This window comes from Dryobates pubescens, chromosome 8 (assembly GCF_014839835.1).
Source record: "Dryobates pubescens isolate bDryPub1 chromosome 8, bDryPub1.pri, whole genome shotgun sequence".
Lineage (NCBI taxonomy): Eukaryota > Metazoa > Chordata > Aves > Piciformes > Picidae > Dryobates > Dryobates pubescens.
In genome coordinates this window covers 899,952-925,109 of record NC_071619.1, presented here as the reverse complement: position 1 = coordinate 925,109, position 25,158 = coordinate 899,952, and the positions used below count along the sequence as shown (strand labels likewise).

The following is a 25,158-nucleotide window of genomic DNA, read 5'->3' as shown; positions in this document are numbered from 1 at the left end:
AGCTTGCTGCCCTGATACCAGCTCTGGGTCTGCTGGAGAGGATTTGATCTTCAGAAGGGTGGTGACAGGTCAGGAGTGGAGAGGCGAGGGCATGGAGGCAGCGCTGCCAGAGCCCTAACGTGGTGCGCTGTGCCGTGTCCCACAGGTAGTGCCACAGCCATTTCCTAGAACCGATGCTCTGGGAGGCTGGGGATAGTGGAAAAGAGAAAAGCTTCTGCAGCCAATGTGTGCAGTGCAGGAGAGAGCTCTGCGGGCAAGTGGCTCCTGCCAGGGAGCAGAGGGAGTGAAAGAGAGAAGTCACAATGCTCATTCCACTGGGGTGAAAGACCTCAACAGAAAAAGAAGTGCCACAGGACAGGGCTCCTTGAAAAGAAAGCTGCTCTGGGGTGCAGGGCACAACACCTGCGTGCAGCCTTTCTCACTCTCACCACATCTCCTTTGCCTCTGCAGCTCCAGCGGGCACCACCGAATGGCCATCGTCGGAAGGTAACTCCTGCCCCCCGCCCCCAACCCCGAGCCATCCCTGGCCTCGCAGCAGCCGCGCAGGCTCCCCGGGTGCCACCCGGGCAGCGCAGGGGGCCGGGCTGCAGGAGCCCTCACCCCGAGCCTGCCGCCTCACCCCAGACGGCCGCCTGCGTCTCTCCGGCGGGAGGGACGGCTGCGAGGGACGCGTGGAGCTGAGCGACGGCCGCAGCTGGGGCACGGTGTGCGACGACTCCTGGGACCTGCGGGACGCCGAGGTGGTGTGCCGGCAGCTGGGCTGCGGCCAAGCCCTGGCCGCGCCGGGCAGCGCTCGCTTCGGCCTCGGCTCCGGCTCCATCTTGCTGGACGACGTGGAGTGCAGGGGGAACGAGAGCTCCCTGCAGCGCTGCGGGCACCGCGGCTGGGGCGTGCACAACTGCAACCACGGGGAGGACGCCGGCGTCGTCTGTGCAGGTGCGTGGCCAGCGCAGGGCACCAGCTCTGTGGCAGATCCTGCGGGCATGTTGCAGCGCCCTCCGTAGGGCGCGGCTGCCCCTTCCTCCCTCCTGAGAGCTGAGACACAGCAGTGTGTTTGGGGGTGTTTGCTGCCTGGTGCTGAAGCAGGTGTCGTGCCAGGGCCTCGTGTTGTCACACCGAGGGCACAGCAGTCTCTCCACGCTCACAGGTGTAGGTGCTCGGTACGGTGGCACACAGCAGGACTGTGGGATCGTGGCTGGAAAGGATGGAGTAGCACTGCAGACATAGTAGGCTGGTGTGAGAAGGCAGAGTGCCAAGACAGAGCCCCATGGCCTCTTCCCCCAGGGATGCTCCAGCCATTCATTTTCATGTCCATGCCCATCCACTACCACAAAACCTATGCACTGGCAGCAATTTCACTCTCTCTTCCTCCTTGCAGCTGCCCCTCCATCCACTCCTGCTCCATGGCCATACTCATCAGATAATTTCTGCCCTTCCTCAGCCTTGCAGCCAACCCCAGCCCAGCATGAGAGGAGAGCAGGGGGGACATGCCAAGCCCAGTTCATGGCTGCAGTTCCCTTCTGCCCATGGCATCTCCAGAGTGCATGTGTGATCCCCCTCAGGGGATGGGCAACACTCAAGGTGTGCAAAAGCTTTCCCTGCAAATGCTGCCATGCGTGGAACAGCTCTGCCCCCAGGCAGGTCCTATGGGCCCCACCAGCAGGTGCCTGGACAGGGGGCTTCTGCCCACGCAGGTTATGTGCTCAGTCACTGTCCTCCCGTGCACTGTGTGGCACAGAGAAGTCGTGTTGGTCACTGCAGTTGAATAAAAGGCCCTCCCTTGATGTCAAGTGCCACAGAACGCCAAAGCTGCTCTGGGGTGCAGGGCACAACACCTGCGTGCAGCCTTTCTCACTCTCACCACATCTCCTTTGCCTCTGCAGCTCCAGCGGGCACCACCGAATGGCCATCGTCGGAAGGTAACTCCTGCCCCCCGCCCCCAACCCCGAGCCATCCCTGGCCTCGCAGCAGCCGCGCAGGCTCCCCAGGTGCCACCCGGGCAGCGCAGGGGGCCGGGCTGCAGGAGCCCTCACCCCGAGCCTGCCGCCTCACCCCAGACGGCCGCCTGCGTCTCTCCGGCGGGGGGCACAGCTGCGAGGGACGCGTGGAGCTGAGCGACGGCCGCAGCTGGGGCACGGTGTGCGACGACTCCTGGGACCTGCGGGACGCCGAGGTGGTGTGCCGGCAGCTGGGCTGCGGCCAAGCCCTGGCCGCGCCGGGCAGCGCTCGCTTCGGCCTCGGCTCCGGCTCCATCTTGCTGGACGACGTGGAGTGCAGGGGGAACGAGAGCTCCCTGCAGCGGTGCGGGCACCGCGGCTGGGGCATGCACAACTGCAACCACGGGGAGGACGCCGGCGTCGTCTGTGCAGGTGCGTGGCCAGCGCAGGGCACCAGCTCTGTTGAGCTCAGGTTCCCCTCTGCCCATCCTCTTGTGTCCCCATCCCCTCCTCACTACCATGTCCATCCTCCTGCACTATGTCCTCATCTGGGGCCAGGTCTGTGCCAAGCACCTTTCAATTGAGCAACACTTCTCACTTGTGGCTTTTCTTCCTCCACGTACACAGCTCCTCTGACCGCCCCTACACCTCCATCAGGTAATGCTCTCTGTGTCTCTTCTCACCTTTTTCATTTCTGTGCCTTCTCTCTTCCGGGCTTTTATCGATTTCTTTTTAAACTCACACAAGAATACTTGATCAGGCTGTGATCTCCCCTTTCATTTCAGTGATGGTTATTTTGCAGTTCTGCTGCTCCACTCTGGCCAAACCACTTTCTGGCTGTACTCTCAAGATAGGTCAAGACAGAGGAAATGTCTTAATCTCTGGTTTTAACCTCATACATCAGTCTTGGCAGGGTGATGTATGATTGCAATCTGTAGTTTGGGGCTATTCTGCATGATAGAGCTGTTTTGATCCTATCCTGCTATATTTGCTTTAGAAAGGGGATTTTAGATTCAGATTTTGGTACTTCATAGGAGGAAATAGTACAAAAGGCACCTGAACACCTGTCCAATTGAATCAGTAGAAGGTTCGGTGCCTGGGTACAGCTGATCCTCCCAAGCTTGGACCAGCCTGAAAACCCCCAAATCCCAAGGCTGAGAGGAGCGTGTTGCAGTGTGCAGGAACATGAAATGTTTGTTGCCTTTACATCTCACATCTGTTAAGTTCAGAGCTTGTGCTTACCTCCCTATATGGAAAGACTTTAGGATTGCCTGTGTGTTTAACATAAGAATTCTATATTGTTCATACACATGAAAGCTTTTTGCAGCTACATTTATAGGAGAAATGAGATATACATAAGACTTGGCCCAGCAGCCTGGAGTGCTTACTTCAGTTTGAGACCATCACATTACTGATTTGCCTAGAAGACTTCCAGCTTACTTATCCTCAAAAGACCTGAGGAATAAAGAGAAGCAGCAGAGCAGCCCAGGGGATGCTCTCTGTTCAGGAAGATGCTTCCATTTTGGCTGTTATGGCACCTCCCAGAACCAGAGCTGAACTGCAGAAATGTGAAACCAGAGCAGAAAGGTTCAAGGTGTTACCAGCCCGGCCTGAAGAGGGTGGTCTGATACCACAGATGGGAAAGGGAATCCCAAATCCAACATGAAAGCAAGCCTAATGTAAACCCAAATATTTGCTTTGATTGAGGTCACACAGAAGGTCATCTGCAGCCAGCAGCTGAGCTGCTTTTCAGTAGCTCTGGCTGAGACACCAGCTCAGGTACAATTTTGTAGAGGTTACTGTAAATAAATTCTCTTCCATGTCTTTTTGCAGCACCTTATTTTTGTGGTGGCTCGATCTCAAATTCCTCTGGGATGCTGCAGAGTCCCTTCTACCCTGGGAGCTATCCAAACAACGCTGACTGCGTGTGGGAAATACAAGTGGAGAGCAACTTCCGCATTGTGCTCACCTTTAGAGACATCGCGTAAGTAAAGCTTTGACTCCCTGGGCAAGTAACACACCAAAACTGCTTGAGGAGTTTGAAAACCTGCTGGGGAGAAGGCAGCCTTCCCAGTTTTAAAGATACTTTCAGTAACATCCCCTTGGAAGCCCAGAAGAAAATCTGGATTGCTGTAGGGTTTTCTGCTCACAATGTTCCGCTGCAGCTGCCTGCAAAAGGAATAAAACCTGTGAAAGATTTGATCATAGTATCATAGAATCAGTCAGGGTTGGAAGGGACCACAGGGATCATCTAGTTCCAACCCCCCTGCCACGGGCAGGGACACCCCACACTAGAGCAGGCTGGCCAGAGCCTCACCCAGCCTGGGCTTAAACACCTCCAGGGATGGGGCCCCAACCACCTCCCTGGACAACCCATTCCAGGGCTTCACCACTCTCATGGGGAAGAACTTCCTCCCCACCTCCAGCTTCATTCCATTCCCCCTAGTCCTATCACTAGCTGACATCCTGAGAAGTCCCTCCCCAGCCTTCTTGTAGCCCCCTTCAGATACTGGAAGGCCACAATTAGGTCATCTCGGAGCCTTCTCTTCTCCAGACTGAACAGCCCCAACTCCCTCAGTCTGTCCTGATAGGAGAGGTGCTCAGGTCAGTCAGGGTTTCTGAAATGCATTTGACAAGGTGCTGACATTTCCTCTCCAGGATGCAAGGTGGCAGTTGCCAGCATGACTATGTTGAGCTCTACGATGGGCCCCTACACTCATCCCCGCTCCTTGGGAGACTTTGCTCTGGCTCCTTCCCCACCTACACGTCCTCCTCAAACATGATGGCCGTTCGCTTTCACAGCAATTCTACACACACCTTCAGAGGCTTTCAGGCCCACTACTCCTCCATCCCAGCAGATCACAACACCAGTAAGTCCTCAGTCAAGCCTGTTCATTGCTTTTGGTTCCAAAATAAAGGTGTGCTTAGAGATGTTAGGGCAATGAAATGACGTGTGTGGAACAGGATGAGCTGATGCGCTAATGCTCACCTTCTACATGAAGAGAACCCCGACACTTGGTTCAGTTACAACCTTTAATCACTGACAAATTCCTGAATTCATTGTGTCTTCTTCTACCAGCCCTTCTGTGCTTGCCAGACTACATGCATGCCGTGGTGAGCAGGGAGTATCTCCAGTCTCAGGGCTACTCGGAGCAGATGGTCACCCTGGAGGACAGTAGCTGCAGACCAACAGTCACCCCACATGAGGTTATATTCAACATCCCCTACACCGGCTGTGGGACCACACGAGAGGTATGGTCACCCTTGTGTGCCTGCAAGAGGAGTGGCCCCTAGTGAACTAGCCAGAGGAGTTTAGTGCTTTACCTTTCCATGCCTTAGGGAGCCCCCATGGTTCATTAAAATGAGCTACTAGGGAGGAAAGCCTGGGAGGGAGTTACATGAACTTCCCATGATATAAAGGGTGTAGCCTTGCAGGTGCCATGCAGCTTTGAGATTGCTCTGCACTATGCCAGTGGTGTGTTGTACAGATGGTCAGTGAGTGTGCTTTGCCTTGGATTTGGCAAGGAGGTTTTCTCCACTGGTTTTGAGGGACTTTTTAGAGTGTCAGGTAGTGATAGGACCAGGGGGAATGGATCCAAGCTAGAGGAGGGGAGAGGTAGATTAGACATTAGGAAGAAGTTGTTCCCCATGAGGGTGGTGAGAGCCTGGCACAGGTTGCCCAGGGAGGTGGTGGAAGCCTCATCCCTGGAGGTGTTTGCAGCCAGGCTGGATGTGGCTGTGAGCAACCTGCTGTAGTGTGAGGTGTCCCTGCCCGTGGCAGGGCGGTTGGGACTGGCTGATCCTCGAGGTCCCTTCCAACCCTGACAGTTCTGTGATTACATACTTCAACAAGCTGATTTACAGCATGTGAGCAGAGACTAACACTGAGCTTCTGAGTTTAAAAAGCTTAAGATGACTCTGTTTTTAAAATTGCATATTGCTCTATCAAAGCTTAGAACACTGAGTCTGGGGAAAAAAGCAGTTCCTCATTTTGAATTCCCTGTTGAACAGGACACTAACGACACAATCAACTATTCCAACGTGATCAGAGCTACATCTCCTGGCCACATAATCAGGAGGAGGAAGAACATTAACTTGCACATCAATTGCAAAATGCTCCAGAACACATGGATGCAAGTCATGTACGTGGCTGAGGATACTGAGGAGGTGGATGAGAGCCAGTTTGGAAGCTACGACATGAACATCACCTTTTATGAGTCCTCCTCCTTCGAGCGGCAAGTGCACGACTCTCCCTACTACATCGACCTCAACCAGAACTTGTACCTCCAAGCTTATCTTCACCACCCCGACCCAAATCTGGTTGTGTTCGTGGACACCTGTGTGGCATCACCTGATCCTTACGATTTTAGCACTGTGGCCTACGATATAATCCGGGATGGGTAAGTGCATTCTCAAAGGGTCAGAAAGGTGGCTGCAATGCCCTCTCTGTGTCTGGTGAACAGAGCAGAGCCAGTCTGAGTTGGTTGAGATCTTATTGCCAACAGACTGCTAAGAGAGGGGTTTGATTTTGATTGTCATTCTTACAGTATGAGCCTGGATATGAAAAATGCCATTTAGATCTTACCAACACTTCATCCTTCTCTTATACACAAATTTCAGCGCAGTGAGACTGAGGTAGATGAGAGAGTGGAAGCTGGCAGCAGAAATCTATTGTCCTAGATGTTAAGTATTTTATTGACAGCAGGTCCAATGTTAGACTGATTTTTTATAAGCCTCCTGTAGCACAGACTTTAGGAAGAGTCTGTTCTCCACTCTTCACCACTTCTAGTCTTCTCTTGGGAAGAAAGGAAAAAGGGGGAAAGGAGTTGTCAATGCTTTAGCTGCCTCATAGGACTTCACTATGTCCATATTGGATAGGGTAAGGAGGAATGGCTTTAAATGGAAAGAGAGTGGATTTAGGTTAAATGTAAGGAAGAAAGTCTTTCCTGAGAGGGTGGTGAGACCCTGCACAGGTTGCCCAGGGAAGTTGTGGATACCCAGTCCCTGAAAGTGTTCAAAGCCAGGCTGGGTGAGGCTTTGGGCAACCTGGTCTAGTGAAAGATGTCCCTGCCTGTGGCAGGGGGGCTCAAACTTGATGTTATTTAAGATTCCTCCCAATGCAAACCATTCTCTGATGATTCTATGTTTCAGAAGTCTCTGCTATAAAAGCAGCATTTTTATCCCATCACTGTGTTCTCAGTACCTGGCTACGACATACTTTGGGTTTATTCTGTCGGATTCTGCAGAGCTGTACACACCTCTGTCCCTGGAGGCTAATTCTCTTGTTGGTCTTTTTCTTTCTAGATGTGCTAGAGATCCTTCCTACACCACCCTCTACTCTCCCCAGAGCCACTTTGCTCGGTTCAAATTCAGTGCCTTCGAGTTCCTCAGCCGCCACCCGTCAGTGTACCTGCAGTGCCGGCTGGTGGTGTGCCGGCGCTGGGACCGCTCCTCCCGCTGCTACCGGGGCTGCGTGAGCAGGGCCAGGAGAGACACCAGCCCTGCTGGGGAAAACCTCAGCGTCGTGGTTGGACCGCTTCGGCTTCGAGCAGGGGGCGCTCAGAGCAGGAGTGCTGGTAAAGGCAAATGAATTTCTCTGCTTTTATGCTTCGAGAACGGCCACAGCCCTGCGGATCTGACCTGTCCCTGAAATCTGCTGTTGCTAACTTCACCACGAAAAAGGAAGGGAGTGCTTGGCTGACCGAATGCCTACAGGCTGCTTCTTGCAGCACCTTGCAGACCCCTTGTTTTCACCTGCATGTGTAAAAAGTATAACTGCCTTGGCTGTTCCAAAAGAGACGTAGCATCTAATTCGTTGGGGTCTGGAGACCTGGTCTTGTGAGGAGTGGCTGAGGGAGCTGGGATAGCTTGTGCTGGGGAAGGGAAGGCTGAGGGGAGACCTTGTTGCTCTCTACAGCTACCTGAGAGGAGGTTGGAGTGAGGTGGGTGTTGTTCTCTTCTCTCAAGTAACTAGCAATAGGTCAAGAGGAAATGGCCTCAAATTGCTCCAGGGGAGGTTTAGATTGGGTATTAGGAACAAATTCTTTCCTGAATGAGTGGTCAGGCATTGGAACAGGCTGCCCAGGGAGTCACCATCCCTGGAGGCGTTCAAAGTCAGTGTAGATGTGGCACTTCATGACATGGCTTAGTGGTCATGGGGACATCATGTTGACAGCTGGACCAAATTACCTTAGAGGTCTGCCCAACCTTAACAATGCTATGATTCATTTTAGTACTCTCACTCCATTAAACTGCTTAGCTCCAACCTGCTTGTGTAATGTGATGGCCAGCTGGCAGCAAACTGCCAGCCTCCTTGAGAGCCTTTTAATTGCCTGTCTCCTGCTTATGAAGTTTGCTCAGCTGAGTTGTCATCCCTGCTTAAGTCGTTTTAAAACACGGATCTGTTCTAAGGGAGCTCATTTCTGGTCTGTCAACCATCCACATCTTTACCATACTGAGCTCAAACTCCCTCTGCCTCCACTCACAGGGCTGGACTCCGCCACGTCTGCTCCCCACGCTGTCCCTGCCGCTGCCGACAGTCCTCTCGCACCGCTCGTTGCTGCCGTAGCCCTCCTGGCAGTTGTGGTTTTCGTTCTTGCTGGTCTCCTTGCAAGGCCTGCACTGAAGAAACCACTTTCACATCAGATAATGTGAGACTAGAGGTCTCCTCAGCCACCAAGCTACCGGGGGGCAGAAGTCCTATGTTATGAGCCACCAAAGTGCTTCAGTGACAGTCGCACGCCTCTCGTTTTTAAGGAGCTGTGATGTTGGCGTCCTTCCCTGCAACGAATCCTAGCCTGTTACAATGCCTTAGAACAACTTTCTCACCCTGGCCTCTTCTAAGTGATTAAGAGATCGTTTCACAATCCATGCCCTGAGTGGTTTGGTACAATCACTTCACCGTTGTTCTCTTCTCTAATTCTCATCTCGCATCCTTCATTTATTTAACTGCTTGAAATTTCGTGAGCTGGAGAGAAAACACAAACAAGATGCCAATAAGCACTGCAAGGTTTATTAAAATGGAGGAATATTTAATTAGGAGAGAAGTAATAGGTCATGTCTGGAAAGGAAAAGTGAAAATTGATCTTAGCAGGGAGCTGTGGCTATACAATATGTGAATTATTTTGAGCATTGCTTTTCATGCCAAATTCCTCACTGGAACCATGATGATCTGTGCTTGGGTTTAAAATGGAGAGATTGCCAAGCTGAGGCAATCTGGCTTTGAGCAGTGCAACTGAAAATCAAAGGCAGGCATGTTTACAAAGCAATCATTCTGTTTTGCCTTTCGAATCCCTGCTTTTGTGATTGAAATAAAAACCTGATGAAGAACGTGGTCTGCTGGATTGCCATTTCCCCCAGCGATGGACTGAGCCTCTGCTGCTGAAATACTGCAGGTGGAACTTTGGAACCTCAATGCAGCCTTCAAAAGGAAGTTCATGCTGTTCTTCTCTGAGCATGTAGATTTACAGAAAGCTGGGGAGGCACTTCTCGGGCTCTCAGCTAGTGATAGGACTAGGGAGAATGGAATGAAGCTGGAGGTGGGGAGAGTCAGGCTGGAGGTGAGGAGGAAGTTCTTCCCCATGAGAGTGGTGAAGCCCTGGAATGGGTTGTCCAGGGAGGTCATTGGGGCCCCGTCCCTGGAGGTGTTAAAGACCAGGCTGGGTGAGGCTCTGGCCAGCCTGCTCTAGTGTGGGGTGTCCCTGCCCATGGCAGGGGGGTTGGAGCTAGATGATCCTTGTGGTCCCTTCCAACCCTGACTGATACTGTGATACTATGATACTAAAGCAGCTGGCCCTAGGAACTCAGACTGCTGACCCTTGCTTCAGAAATGCCTTTTCTTTTGGTCTCCATTACTTTCTTCTTCCCATCATTTGTTTAGCCTGGAGAAGAGGAGGCTCAGGGGAGACCTTATTGCTCTCTACAACTCCCTGAAGGGAGGTTGTGGCCAGGTGGGGGTTGGTCTCTTCTCCCAGGCAACCAGCACCAGAACAAGAGGACGCAGTCTCAAGCTGTGCCAGGGGAAGTTTAGGCTCAAGGTGAGGAGAACGTTCTTCACTGAAAGAGTTGTTGGCCATTGGGATGTGCTGCCCAGGGAGGTGGTGGAGTCCCCATCCCTGAAGGTGTTCACTGAAAGCTTGGATGTGGCACTTGGAACCATGGTTTAGTTGTCAGGAGGTGTTAGGTATCAGGTAGTAGATTGGACTTGATGATCTCTGAGGTCTCTTCCAACCTGGTTGGTTCTGTGATTCTGTGATCACACAGGAAGCAAAACGATCTAAAGTATTGTTCTGTAGAACAGGGCTGGGGAGGAGTGGCTGAGGGAACTGGGAATGGTTAGTCTGGAGAAAAAGCAGGCTCAGGGGAGACCTTCTCACCCTTTACAACACCCTGAAAGGAGATTGTAGTGAGGTGAGGGTCGGTCTCTTCTACCTAGTAACAAGTGATAGGATGAGAGGAAATGGCCTCAAGTTGCAGCAGGGGAGGTTTGGGTTGGATGCTAGAAAAAACCTTCTTCACTGGAGGGGTTCTCAAACACTGGCACAGGCTGCCCAGGGAGGTGGTCGAATGCCCAAGCCTGGGGGTATTTGAAAGACACCAAGCTGTGGTGCTGGGGGACATGGATTAGCAGCAGATTTGGTGGAGTCAGTGAATGGATGGATGGCCTCAAAGGGCTTTTCCAGCTGCATCACCCTACGATTCTGGGTGTTGATTCAGGCAACAGCCTGCCTCCATTTGCCCCATCCTGGCTGTGTACTGAGTATCCTCTCCCACCCTATCAGCTCCTGCATCCACTGCTCTTCCCACAGCACCACCGAAGGGGAGCTCTTAAGGAAAGGTGACAGGAGCTTCCCTGAAATGCTGAAGAGGAATAACTCTCCTCTACAGCCAGGGTGTTTCTCCATGTTCCTGCAGAGAATTCTTTCCCTCCAGTATTAAACTTTCTGCCCATTGGTTGTTCTGAAGAGGTGTGAGGTTGCTAAACCAAGGCATTTTAATGGAGCTAAACTGTAAAGGAGTAAGAAAGAAAACAAATCCTAGCATCAAAGGTAAAACACATGGCCAGACCTCACAGGGAAGGCCTTGAAAGGCTCCTTGGTTCCTCACTGATGGTAGACAGATCTGCAAATCAACCCATTGTGCCCTGAGAGGTCTAGGAAATGTTCCCCAACCACTTTGCTGTAGCTGATGTTGCTCTTCCCTCTCCTGCCTCTGCTTCTCATGGCACACATCTCCTGCTCCAGTGCTTTAGCATTGGTCTCCTTCTTGCTCCACACCGTGGCACTTGTCCCCATGAAACACAGCCTGTGTCCCACAGAGCTGCTAGATCCTTGCTTCTGCCTCTATCCTCTGTCCCAGCCACCCCTGTGCCTCCTCCTCCTTGGCCACAGGCACTGCTCCTCACCCAGAGCATCTAAAGCACAGCTGCTGGAGCTTCCTTCTGCACCCTTAACATCACCAGCTCAGCCCTACCACCTCCCTAACTCACCTGGCTCATCTCTTCTCACACTTCACAAGTCACTGCTGAACTCAGCATCTCTGCTGAACAGGGTTTTCACAGTGTCCTCCCTCACTGTCACTGCTGCTGGCCAAGCCCTTAGCTCTTGCCCTGTCCCTCCAGGCCATGGGAAGCGATTTTCTCCCCTTTCTCTTGAGGTGCATTTTACCTAGTTGAAGATTGATGCTTATTCCATCAAGTTTTCACTTCTCTAGGCTAAGCAAAAACAAATCCAAGAGGTACTGGGCTGCTGAAGGTGGTTTGTGTGCAATGTTTAGGGCTGAATGACACAACTTGACCTAAAGGCTTGTCAAATCCTCTGGGAATCTTTCCACTGATGCACCTGACACACATGTGGCATCCTAAGCCCAGCAAAACCACAAAGCTCATCCCAGAGAGCCAATCTCAGGCAGGACCTTTCAGGTCTCAACAGAATGCATTTAAGTGTTGAAAGGATGTTCATGGCTCCTCTCCAGAAGGAAGAGTTTTGTTTCATTTGGAATGCTTTTGGCTGCTGATCATGAGAACATTATTTCATTTCTCTCTTCTTTTTCTTCTTCTTTTTCAAATTTCTTTTTCTTCCTCTTTTTTTTTTCTTCTTTTGTATTTTTTCTTCTTTGCTTTTTGCTTTTTCGTTATGCCATGGTTGTATGCTTGGTGGCTTGGAGGTGTTTGGCTTCTCAGGACTTAGCCAGCCTTCTCAAGAGCCACTTCAGGGGACCTGTTCTGGGATGTGCAGTTTCATCTCACTACAAGAGAGGCCTTGGGGTCCTGGAGTGTGTTGTGCATGCTCCTAAATCAGGCTGAAATATGCTGGAAATGCAAACAGCCACATCCCACATCAACAGTTACCACTGGGGCAAGCAAACATGAAAAGGGAGAGCTGGGATCTTTGCCTTTCGTGTTCTAGCTGAAAAGACAGAGAATTAAAGCCAAAGCGTAAGCAACATTTGTTTACTTGGCTTTTGTCTTGGGGGGGTTGTGGTTGGTTGGGGTTTTTTAATCATGATTGGTGGGTGGGTGGGTTGGTTGGTGGGTTGGTGGGTTGGTTGGTTGGTTGGTTTGAGGGAGGGAGGCTTGGGGCTTTTCCTCTATGTGTGTTCATTCATTTGGTGTGGCATCAGTGTTACAGCAAGCACTTGGTGAAGCTTGGTGCTTGCATAGCCAAGGATGTCAGGAACCAGGAGCATGTGGAGGCCATGGCCTTTGCTCATTCTAAATGAGCTTTCTGGAGGTTGCAGTTAGACTTTCTGTCACCTCCTCCACTCTCAGAGAAGACCCTTGGCAGATTTTTGCTCTGAATGACTGTCTAACTTTGGTACCAGATTACTTAACGTCTTCCTAGTGTGTCTGCCACTGCTCAGCCAGGTAGCATGTGCTCAGCCAGCAGTCTCAGTGCCAACCAAATACTGTTTGCAACACCATGCTAACATCCCTTGCAAGTGTCACCCTGTGTGCTGGGAGAGGAAAATGACTGAATTACATCACCTGTATCCAAGCCATGCAGCTGTAAGTGACCATAACTCCTACAGAATCATGGAATCATTAAGGTTGGGAAAGACCACTAAGATCATCGAGTCCAGCTGCCAACCCAACACCACCATGCCCTCTAAACCATGTTGTGCTGCATCTACACCTCCAGGGATAGTGACCACCACCATCCTGGGCAGCCTGTTCCGGTCACTGATCACTCTCTCAGTAAATATATTGTTCCTAATACCCAATCCAAACCTGCCCTGGTGCAACTCCAGGCCATTTCCTCTTGTCCTAGAGCGAGTTACTTGGGAGAAGAGACTGACCCCCACCTCTCTACAAACTCCTTTCAGGCACTTGTGTCTTGCCTTAGCCTCCTTTTCCCCAGACTAAACAAGCCCAGCTCCTTCAGCCACTCCTCACGAATGCTCCTCATAAGACCTTTCAGCTTCGTTGCCCTGCTCTGGACACACTCCAGGACTTCAGCATCTCTCTTGTAGCGAGAGGAAACTACACATCCCTGAAGAACTCCCCCAGTGTGTCTCTTGAGGTGGTTTTTCCAATGGAAGAAGAATGGATCCACAGGAATTTGTTGTCTTTTGGTTAAAAGTTGCCTGGGCTCTGTGCCAGCGTGCTGTTCCAGTGCTGTCACACAACCTGGCTGGCCAGAACTGGACTTAAAGCAGAGCTCAATAACAAAGTTGTTGTGGATGTGTTTGTGTGCTGGATTTCCTGTGCTTTGCTGCCCTGTTTATCTTCCTATTCTAATTTTGGGCTCCAAGGCAGCTCCTTCAACCCTGTAGTCCTCCTTCCCAAGAACATACCAGAAAGATATTTCTCTGCTGGGCATGAATAAGCAGGGGTCTGTTTCTCTCCCTCACAGCTAGCAGTTGTTAATGACACACCCCCGTGCAGCCTGAGACAAGGTAGTCTGGGTTTGCAGGGTAAAGAACACAACTGGTCTTGTGTTCAGTACTTCCTCCCCACGCTTTGCCATAGAAGCCCAAGGATAACCTTCTGCTCAGGGCTGGGGCTCTGCTGTCCTTCGCTGCCCAGGGCTGAATTCTCATACCAAAGCCACCTAAACAACTAAGTGACTGTAGCCTGGAGATCACTTTCACTGGACAATCATCACTACTTTTTAACAAGTCCCTCAGATTCACCAGCCATGGGCAAGGGTTTTTCCACAGGTTTGCACTGGAGTCTGCCCTGAGCAGGAGTTCAGGGAGCCAACCACTGCAGCTGGGTTACTCAGCTGTCCACTGTCCAGAACAAGAGGACACAGTCTCAAGCTGTGCCAGGGGAAGTTTAGGCTGGAGGCGAGGAGAAAGTTCTTCCCAGCAAGAGAGATTGGCCATTGGGATGTGCTGCCCAGGGAGGTGGTGGAGTCACCATCCCTGGAGGTGTTCAAGAGGGGATTGGATGTGGCACTTGGAGCCATGGTCTAGTTGTGAGGAGGTGTGAGGTATTAGGTTGCACTTGATGATCTCTGAGGTCTTTTCCAGCCTGGCTGATTCTTTGATTCTATGATACTAAACTCAGAGGGAGCAGCAGAAGCAGTTGCTGAGGCTAACCCCCCACTGCCCTTCCTTTGTGACAGCTCCAAGACAAGGACAAAAATGAAGCTTCCCTGACCTGTGTCAGATTTGCTTTGCACGGTTTCTGTTAAATGCCTTCCTTGTGTTACAAGGAGGGGAGATTTTCCTTGTTTATTTGGTTTTTCTCTATTTTGATAGCTTTATGCTCATGGTTTCCCTCATTTCATTTGTATTTGTTTGGCAGTTCCTCTCTAGCTGGGGAAAAAGAACTGAGGAGAGCTTAAAATTCTGGCAGCAGAGTGTGTGTGTTGTAGATTTACTCTAGATTTATTTCAGAGGGATTTAGAGCTCAAGAACTAGGACACACACACACAATAAGAGCCTATTTTAGTGAAATCAGAATGAGCTGAGGAAACTCCTCAAGGAGGCAGCTGGCTCTCTGGGAGCAAGATTTGGTTTCATTTCCTAGACTAACATTTGGATCACCTCTTTTGCCCTGAATCACCTGGTACCCACCCAGGCAGATTTTTTCCTTCTTTTTGAGAGAAGTGAATTAGTCACAGGCTGTAGGTGCTGGGAGGAACTTGCCAGGTTTGAATGGCTGTCACCTGCTTTTTCTGGTTGGGGGGGGTCTGGCTTTGGGTTGGGGTTTTTATTTCTTGGGGGGGGTAGGGGTTTGCTTTCTTTTTTCAGTTTCAGAAAGCAGAGTTTCAAAGAGATGACTTCTCTCTTTCCTCTTCTTTCTGTATGAAGTCTCTTCCCCTCTCTCTTTTCCTCTCTCTTTTCCTCTCTCCTTCCTTCTCTCCCTCACTCTCTTCCTCTCCCTTTCCCTCTCTTTTTCCCTGTCTCTTTCCCTCTCTCTCCCTCTCTTTCCCTCTCTCTCCCTCTCTTTCCCTCTCTCTTCCTCTCTTTCCCTCTCTCTCTCCCTCTCTTTCCCTCTCTCTCTCCCTCTCTCTCTTTCCCTCTCTCTTTCCCTCCCTCTTTTCCTTTCCCCTCATCCATTCTGCTTGTTGCTCTTGCATTTAGGCACTGAGTAAAACTGGGCACCCCATGCAGACTGACTTTTCTTCTGTGCCCCATCAGCTGCTCACACAAAAGGACCCTGACTTGAGGCCTGAAGTTTCCTGATTGCAAAGGTTTATCCACAGGTTCAGCTTGTGATGTTAAGGTGTTTCTGAAGCATTTGGCATCAGTTACCAGCACCTTCCATTAGTTACCACCACCCTCCATCAGTAAGCCTGGACTCCAGCAGAGCTTCTTTGCATGAGATAGGATGAGAATTGAGCTCCACTGACCTGAGGGCTCTGTTCTCCCATGCAAAGAAGCACCAGAGAGCATGACTTAGTATGGATGTGGCACAACCAAGGCCTTCTTTCCGAAATGCTGGATCCTGCCATCCCTGGTGACAGGCTCAGAAAGCCCCAGTGGAGCCCTGATTGCAAGAGGATGGCCAAATCCTGTTGCTTCAGTTTCTTTTCAAGGTCCTGGACAGCTTGGGCAGTGTGCATCTGAAAGCTGCAGACTGTGCATGTAGAGTAAACACTTGATGTGAGCCCTGTCAGTGTGGAACAAGCCTTCTTTGTCTCAGGAAAGTTCACTGGAGTCCTCTGAGGAATGCATTGTTGAGGAACACAAGTGGATGACTCTGCCAGCACTGCCAGGATTAATCCAGGCGTCACAGGAGATGCTGCCCCAAGGCTCTGAACTATGACAGCTGGCATGACACTGACAGATCAAGCTGGAAATTAACTCCTTCAAATCCAGACTAGGATTTCTACAGCCTTGAGGGGCTTCTGGCAGCCTGGAAAGCAGCATTTCATTTCCTAGCAGGTACAGCAGACCATTACCCTGGTGGTGCTTACAGCTGAAGATGCTCTGGTGTGCAGGGCCTGGGTGTGTGAGCCACGGGAGCATGGGGCCACACCTGGAGAGTTGTGTCCAGTTTGGGGCACCTCAATGCAAGAGAGATGTGGAGGTGCTGGAGCCAGAGCAGAGGAGGGCAAGGAAGCTGGGAAGGGCCTGGAGAAGAAATCTGATGAAGAGCAATTGAAGGAGCTGGGGATGGATAGTGTGAAGAGGAGGAGGCTGAGGGGAGACCCCATGGCTCTCTACAACTACCTGGAAGGAGGCTGTAGAGAGGCTGCTGCTGGTCTCTTCTCACAGATACTTAGTGACAGAACAAGAGGGAATGGCCTCAAGCTGTGATAGGCTTAGACTGGGCTTTAGGGAACATTTTTCCAGGGCAAGAGTGGTCAGGCATTGGAATGTGCTGCCCAGGGAGGTGGTGGAGTCCCCAAGCCTGGATGTGTTTAAAGGTGGTTTGGATGTGGTGCTTGGGGCTATGGTTTAGGGGTGACCCTTGTAAAGCAGGGTTCTGGGTTGGACTGGGTGACCCTGAGGGTCTTTTCCAACCTGGATGGTTCTGTGATTCTGTGACTTAGACAAAGTCTGACACACTGGAAAAAGATCCCAGCAAGTAGGTAAGAGCAGTTGGTAAAAGCAGAGTGAGCTGCAAGTCAGTCACAGCCTAGGGGTTAGACACAACCTGGGTCTGAATGACTGCAGCAGTGCCAGCAGATCTGCTCCTTGAGGTGTTTGGTTCCTTGAGCTTTGGGAATAACCTTCACCAAAGCAGGTGATCAGCAGGAAGCTGTTCAGAGCCAAGGGGTAGCACAGTGGTCTTCCCTGTGCAGAGCTACATGCACCCAGCACAAAAGCAATCCCTAAGGGGACAGCTGAATTCCAGGTTTGATTCAAGAAGTGAAATGCCAATGTCAGTGACCTGCTGCTAGGTTGCTCTCAGCACTGGCTTCCTCGTGAAGTGCATTGCTGGCCAGATAAAACATAATGGGACATGCTGGAGCCCATGCTGGGTGAAGACAGCACAGTGTCTGTGGAAGCACCCAGGCTTTGTCCCCCTTGCCACTCCTGTCTGGTCATTTCCTTATGTGATGCAGAAGAACATCTCTCAGGAGGCACTCTGTTTTGTGTGCAAAATGCATGCCCCTCTGAATTACAAACATAGAAATAACCTTCTAAAGACAAAATGACTGAGAGATGCTGGGGGGGGGGGGGCTGGGGAGGCGCTTCTTGCAAGCAGTGTGGGTAAATAATCTCTGTCCGTTCTGTTTAGTCTAAGGTAGAGCTCTCCTCGAGTCTCCTCGAGTCTCCTCTCCTCGAGTCGAATCTCCTCTCCTCTCCTCTCCTCAACTTGAGTCTCCTTGAGTCGAGTCTCCTCTCCTCGAGTCTCCTCTCCTCGAGTCTCCTCTCCTCGAGTCTCCTCAACTTGAGTCTCCTCTCCTCGAGTCTCCTCTCCTCTCCTCGAGTCTCCTCTCCTCAAGTCTCCTCTCGAGTCTCCTCTCCTCAAGTCTCCTCTCGAGTCTCCTCTCCTCTCGTCTCCTCTCGAGTCTCCTCTCCTCTCCTCTCCTCGAGTCTCCTTGAGTCTCCTCGAGTCTCCTCTCCTCTCCTCTCCTCGAGTCTCCTCTCCTCGAGTCGAGTCGAGTCTCCTCTCCTCGAGTCTCCTCTCCTCGAGTCTCCTCTCCTCTCCTCGAGTCTCCTCTCCTCGAGTCGAGTCGAGTCTCCTCTCCTCGAGTCTCCTCTCCTCGAGTCGAGTCGAGTCTCCTCTCCTCGAGTCTCCTCTCCTCGAGTCTCCTCTCCTCTCCTCGAGTCGAGTCGAGTCTCCTCTCCTCGAGTCTCCTCTCCTCGAGTCGAGTCGAGTCTCCTCTCCTCTCCTCCCCTCCCCTGAATCAAGAGCCCAGTTGCCTCTTTCTGTTCTCCTCCATCACCTCCCATGCTGATGGGAGTGGAGGAAGAAGAGAGGTTATGGCTGGGAGAGTTGGGACTGTTCAGCCTGGAGAAGAGAAGGCTCCAGGGAGACCTTGTTGTGGTCTTTGAATGCTTAAAGGGTCTACTCAAAGTGTGAAGAGATAGAATAGGAGGCTTTGCTAAATGGGTTTTGTTTCTGTCAGGGATCAGCCTTTGTCTGAGTTCACCTTTGCTCAGACTCTGCACTTCAGTCATCCCTTATTGCTTTTGTTTGGCTATCCAAGTCTCCTTAGAGGAAACTTAAAGGCAGTGTTAGTCTCCTGCAATGCACGGGGAGGACACTTCCATTCTTGCAGCAGCAAATGTTTAAGGGGTGCTGGAGACAGGCACCAGCACAGGTGGTGCTCTCTGTGTTCCCTGTCCATGGCATCTGCTGAGATGGAAGGAATTTCCTAGAAGCTGAGGAAACCTCTGCATCAGACTCTCTGGTTTGACACTGTGCTAGCAACTCCTCTCCTGCTAGCTCTGTAGGCTCCCTGTTTTCCCACGTGAACATCAGCAGCAGGGAAACCTGCAAGAAGGCAGCACAGGCCAAGGTAAGCAACCTGTGTTGACACAAAGCCTTAGCTGGGCAACAGCATGAAGTGAGCTGCCCTGCCATGTGTACCTGTGCTGTCCATTTACCTTGGCAGGGACTTCTCCCCTGGCAAAGCCGTTCCTGCGCAGGATTCACGGGGTGGCCTGGGGCTCGCAGAGGCTGGGTGGACATCCTTGTCCCAAGGCAATGCTTCTCCAGGACCAGGAATTCAGATCCGGCACTTAAGGCTCCAGCAGGACTGGGGAGGTGGTGGTCTGCCTGTTCTTGGCACTGGTGAGGCTGCCTCTCCAGTACTGCCCTCAGTTTGGGGCCCCTCACGGCAAGAAGGACGTTGGGCAGCCCAAGGAAGAGCAATGGGGCTGGCAAAGGGACTAGGGAACAAGTCCTGTGAGGAATGACTGAGGGAGCTGGGGCTGTTTGGCCTGAAGAAAATGAGGCCAAGGGGAGACCTTCTTGCTCCCTACAACTACCTGAAGGGAGGTTGTGGCAAGGTGGGAGTTGATCTCCCAAGTACAAGTGATAGGACAAGAGGAAATGGCCTTAAGTTGTGACAGGGGAGGCTTAGGTTGAACGTTAGGAAACATTTCTTCACCAAGAGTGTTGCCAAGGCCTGGAACAGGCTGTGCAGGGCAGTGGTGGAGTCGCCATCCCTGGAGGGATTTAAAAGCCATGTAGATGTGGTGCTGAGGGACATGGTTTAGTGCTGGGTTAATAGTTGGACTTGATCTCAAAGGTCTCTTTCAACTGAATCAACTCCATGATTCTACCCAGCTTTGTCCACAGAAGATGTCTTCATGTGAGAAGTTGCCACTTTACCAATAAACTCATCATAAATGCAGGGAACCTTCCTGGAGGTTATCAGGGATGTGACTCTGTCACTTGGGGGTTGTCTTTTCCTCCATACACTCCTCAGTGTGCAAAAATACCTTCAGAACTTCCAGGTGCTGAACTGAGTGGAGTGGCTGGTGGAGACAGCAGGAAAACAGAAGGCTTCCAAAGAGTGTGCATTTTAATTACAATCCAGAATGTGCCTGGGCAGATAGGCAACAAGTATGAGGGCCCCTCAGAGCTTCACAGATGGCTGCAGGGGAAGATACAACATCGTGGCCCTCAGTGTCAGGAAGCAAACCTTTCAGTTGGAGAAGCCCTGCAAGATCATCAGTCCAACCATTCTCTAACTCTGCCAAGTCTGGTGCTAAACCATCTTCCTTAGCACCACATCTCAGTGTCCTTTAAACACCTGCAGGTGTTCAAATGATCCATCCACCTCCCTGCAGGCTGATTCCACCACCTCCATTACATTAACAGCCTGAAAGCCTCAAAGTTTCTCTGGAGCTGGTCCTTCTGCTCTGCCTGTAGAGAGACAGGAAAAAGCACTGAAGCAAAGCATGACATTTCTTCTGAATCAGTGCTCTGGTTTGGCTTTATGATGCTTAACAGAAGTTTCTCATCATGCTTCCAAAGGCAAGCTCTTCTAAACAGCCAAACAGGTCCTTACCCAGGGCGTTCTGTCACCTCAGAGAAATGTCTCCCTTGTCTCCCCAGGTCAGCCCTGAAGGAGCAGGAGAGTTCACTTGTGTGGGCATCCAGTATTCAGCACACTGGGTCCTCACCCCCCTAGGTGAGAGCTGCTGGGGCTGCTTCTGCTTGGCCCTGTGAACACCTCCACCGTGGCCTAGCCATGGCCATTAGCAGTTAGGTGTCGTGGTTGTGACCTCTTTGTGGGATAGCAAGGGAAGAGCTGCAAAGGAAGATGAACAGATGGATGCCTGGCACGATGGGCACATGGGCAGAGATCCCCATGTGGGCAGAGGCATAGCCTCCAAACTGGGCAGGAGGCAGGTGAGGAATGGAAACAGCTGTCCTGCTGGCTCTAACTGCCTCTTTTGCAGGTGCTTGTTTTCACCTCTGCAGACCTTTAAAGGTATTTGTGGAGTGGAGGCCTCTGAGGACCCTCCAGAGCAGAGTGTGGTTAGAGCACCTCGCCCTGCCCTGTGCTCGGTCCCCTAAGGACAGAGCCTCGCTGCCCTCCAGTGGTAGCAGCCTCCAGCACAGCTCTCAGCACCGTAACCTGTGTCAGACCCAGGCCCTCATGGAAATTACTGCACTAATTTCCCATGAAAAATAGATATTTAAATGTCTTTGGTGAGCTCACTTTTGCTTGCAAATGCTGGAGAAGCTGTCTGCTCAGAGAGGAAGAGCAGCAGGAGGCCATGGAGAAGCTGCTCCTCAGCAGAAGTGTCCTATGGAGAGCACGTCCCAGACCCAGACCTCTGCCGCTCTGTGCATGCACACACATCTCCCAGGCTTGAGGGATCCTGCTTCCCCATTGTCCTAGTGACAGGGCCTGAGGAAACAGCCTTACATTGCACCAGGGGAGGCTCAGACTGGATACAGGGGAAAATGTCTTCTCTGGAAGGGTTGTGAGGCATTGGAGCGGGCTGCCCAGGGAGGTGATGGAGTCCCCATCCCTGGAGGGGTTTGGAAGCCAGGTAGATGGGGTGCTGAGGGACATGGCTTAGCTGTGGACTTAGCTGGGTTAGAGGCTGGATTCCATGGTCTCCTAAAAGTCTCTTCCAAGCAGAATGAGTTCCTGAGTCTGTGAGTATTCAGAGGCAAACCACACACTGCAGTTCACACCTAGACAGAACAAGCTGCTTCCAGGGAGGGGTGGTCTTGCCAGTGCAGCAGAAACTTCACTCCACACAGGGAGATCAATATCCACCCTCCAGCTCAAAACTACTTCACTGCAGACAAAAAGCTGTTGATTTTCTGTAAGGTTGATAGGTTCCATTTAGAAGATGTTCTGGGAAACAGCTTTGCTATTCCAAGAGCACAGAGGTCAGCCCTGCTGCCACCACTGCCAGCTCCTGCCATGCAGGGTTAGTCTGCTTGCTTAGCTCTGGGATGAAGTCTCACCAGCTCCTTTCCAGTGGCCCCTGGAAGGGACCTCAAGGCTCAGCCAGTTCCAACCCCCCTGCCATGGGCAGGGACACCTCACACTACAGCAGGTTGTTCAGAGCCACAACCAGCCTGGCTGCAAACACCTCCCAGGGATGAGGCTTCCACCACCTCCCTGGGCAACCTGTGCCAGTTGAGCAAGAGCATTTGTGGAAAGAGAAAGACATTACCAGGGGAAGTTTAGGCTGGAGGTGAGGAGAAAGTTCTTCACTGAGAGAGTTGTTAGCCATTGGGATGTGCTGCCCAGGAAGGTGGTGGAGTCCCCACCCCTGGAGGTGTTCAAGAGGGGACTGGATGTGGCACTTGGTGCCATGGTTTAGTCATGAGGTCTGTGGTGACAGGTTGGACTCGATGATCTTTGAGGTCTCTTCCAACCTTGGTGATCCTGTGATTATTTTCCTTTTCAAACCAGCTCAGAAGGTTTAGCTGTGCTTATTTTTCTCTCTCCAGCTGAAACTCATCTTCTCCCTGATGGTGAGACAGAGCTGGAGGCATCCTTTGGGATATCAGGGGCTGCAGTGGCGTTGCCATCCCCACCTTGTACCAAGGGGAGAACTGTGTGGCTGGAGGGATCTTGCTGGATCCATGTCTTTGCTAGAGGCAAACCTCCAGCTGTTAAAGGATGGCTCTCCTGGGTAGGGTTCCCTTTTTTCATGCAAGCCACCTCATCTAAAAAGACACCATGAAAACAGGTGGCAAAGGTTCATCTCCAGCACGAGCTGTCGTATATTTCTTCTTCACAACAGCTTTCTCCCAGTCCTTTATTAGTTGTATTTACTCTGACTGCAATATCTTCTCTCTCTCCTCCTACCACTGCACATCTCTTGCAGTGTAAAAAACCAAAAGGTTTCTAGTTTCTCTCCTTCACCTGGAAAATAGGTGGTGTCTCAGTTTCTCTGTCTAGTATCTCACAGAGCCAAAAGTGTAGGTCCTAACAGACCAAGTCTCCGTGCAGACCATGTTCATGAGGTCTGCCACACATGGGACTGTCAGATAATGTGTGCTTGCCCTTTGAAGGCAAAGAGAACATCTCAGTCCAGTTTGATCAGAAACACACCAGCTGGGAAGCTGCTAGGTGGAAAGCAGTCAGTGGAGTCTTCATCTTCTCCAGCACTTTTGGTTGCTGTAAAGGAAGGTAGTTGATTCCCTTCAGCAACCTCATGGCTCCCAAGGATAGTTTGGATTTTCCTTGCTGTGCTCTATTGATGCTCACCATTTGCTTGGGGATGACAGCAAATGAGTGCAGATCACTGCACAGGGCTCTGTGCCTGCAGTCTGTGCTGGCCTTCCCCAGAGCAGGGCATGGCAGCTGGTCATGCTCCTCTGCTTTAACACACAGGTTCCTTCACTTCATGGTCCAACTTCATTTAGCATCCTCCAGCACTACCTTGTTCCATGTACCTTGGCTGCCATACTCTAGCCCTACTTGTTTACAGCCCTTCTTACCCAGCCATGCCTTGGCCAAGATCTCTTACAGCCAGGCTGCAAGTGAGAGAGGGAGAACTGCAGGTCTGAAACACACTGGTGGATCTAGTCCCAGATTAAAGAGGAGTCAGAGAGATACCAGAAAGCATAGAAACTGCTCGTTGGAGGAGTAGCCTGCAGAGGTCAGGGAGAATTTGGTTGAGGCTCTCCTGACATTTTCAGGATGCTGATCTTCCTGGGGCACGGTGCTTGCACCAAGTGAATCTGATTTAGTATGGTTCCCAGTTGGAGACCATCTGAACTGGTGGTATGAGAATCCTTACCAAACAGCCTAATCTCCCAAAGTAAATCACTGCTTCCTGGAACAACCACCTCCCAGGTCACACAGGTGCCCGGGGAGTGTTTGGGAAGGTCCTGGTAGCCAGTCCGGAACAGCACCGTGACCTGGATCTATTTATCCGGATGTCTGGATGTACCCTGAGCAAGGAAAATACTCAGTAAATCACTTCCTTGGCATGGAGCTGGAAGTTCAGGAGGAAAGATCAAATTGCACAGCACACACCTTTGATGTAGACCAGCACCCATTTAGTATAAATTCTGGAGCTGCCTTGGGTTAGGACAGACAACCACCGAGAACATGGACCGGCAAGTGAGCCTCACCTGGCTGCTGCTGCTGAGTGCTGCCCTGCTGTCTCAGCCAGGTACTGTGCCTGAAACACGGTCATGCTTGCAGGGGGATGTCGGAGCTAGCTGCTAGTACAGACTGCCTTGCTGGGGAATGGTCACAGGATCATAGGGTCCTATGTTAGAGACAGAATTAGCTGCTAGTACAGACTGCCTTGCTGGGGAGTGGTGGCAAAGAGCCTCCTAGAGTATTGCTACCAACTTTGTACCATAAAATCGATGGTTTCATTTGTCTTCTAACTCAGAGTCAGATCAAATCCATGAAGGCTGCAGGCTGAAGAAGGTTGAAGGACATTTTGTCTCCCTGCTGTGAGGGAGTAGTTGGTGGGAGCTGTTTTCTAAACGATCCTTTTCTAACACTCTGGTTTTGAATCCAGACTCCTTTGCACTGTACAGAAAGGGAGAAAGGGGGAGAAGAAGAAGCAGAGAGCAGCCTGCCAGGGCCAGGTGGAATTACACTTTACTGCAGTGCTGCGTTCATTCAAACTTCAACCAACCGCCCCAACCCCTCCTTATGATCTTCCTGGTTTGAATGAAACCCTTTGATCTTTAGTTATGGACACCACGAGTAGAGTCTTGCCAAGCCCTCACAAAAGAGGAGGAGATTCAGATGATTTCATGCAGTGTAGATTAAGGGACTGACTATATTGAATCATTTCTAAGACAAGAGCAGAAGCAATCCAGATGGAAGTTGAGCATCAAAGAGGACTAAGCTGCATTTCAAGGTCATCAAATCCTTCAGCAGCCCCAGAATCTTTGACCTTGCTCCATAGGTTCCCTTTTGTCTTTGGTTTGACCTGATGCAGAGTGGAATAACCTTGGCTGGGAAAATCACTTTGCATCTTGTCTTGCGAAGCCAAGAGTTTAGTACCACTACTGCAAAAGTCTGTGCAAGTGCCTGAAGGTAAAATCCCAACTGGAAAACAAAGACACAAACAAACAGTGCAAAGCTGAAGTTTCCCCTGATCTTAGTGACTGAACTGGCACAGCTTACAGTGTTACAACTGGCACAGCCCTTCAGAGCCTGCTGATTCTGAATGGACAAGGGCATTGTTCTTAAAGGATGCCATTTGCTAACATTCTTTGGCCCTGGCCCTTTCAGGCCTTTTTTCCTCTGAGTGACTGAGCAGCTTTTCAAGGGTGCTGATGGTGACTAAAACTCCATATTACCAAAGCCACAGGATCAGACCAGAGGTGCATTCTGGTTTGGGAGACCATGTCATCCCTTGGTGTCTGAACCATGATGTCATGGCCTGGCTTCATCAGACTTACATTTTCAAG

General features: G+C 51.2%; 1 protein-coding gene across 1 annotated transcript in view; it reads left to right on the top strand.

Annotated features, from left to right (window-relative positions):
• The window catches only part of DMBT1 (deleted in malignant brain tumors 1), a 29,753-nt gene extending 22,119 nt beyond the window's left edge, over positions 1-7,634 (top strand). The window contains exons 12-19 of the mRNA XM_054163550.1: positions 451-940; positions 1,180-1,183; positions 2,024-2,369; positions 3,771-3,921; positions 4,596-4,807; positions 5,017-5,189; positions 5,949-6,337; positions 7,242-7,634. Coding sequence (XP_054019525.1) covers positions 451-940; positions 1,180-1,183; positions 2,024-2,369; positions 3,771-3,921; positions 4,596-4,807; positions 5,017-5,189; positions 5,949-6,337; positions 7,242-7,527 — 2,051 coding nt within the window. The 3' untranslated portion in view covers positions 7,528-7,634. The remainder of the gene's footprint in view (positions 1-450; positions 941-1,179; positions 1,184-2,023; positions 2,370-3,770; positions 3,922-4,595; positions 4,808-5,016; positions 5,190-5,948; positions 6,338-7,241) is intronic.
• The last annotated feature ends 17,524 nt before the right edge of the window (positions 7,635-25,158 follow it).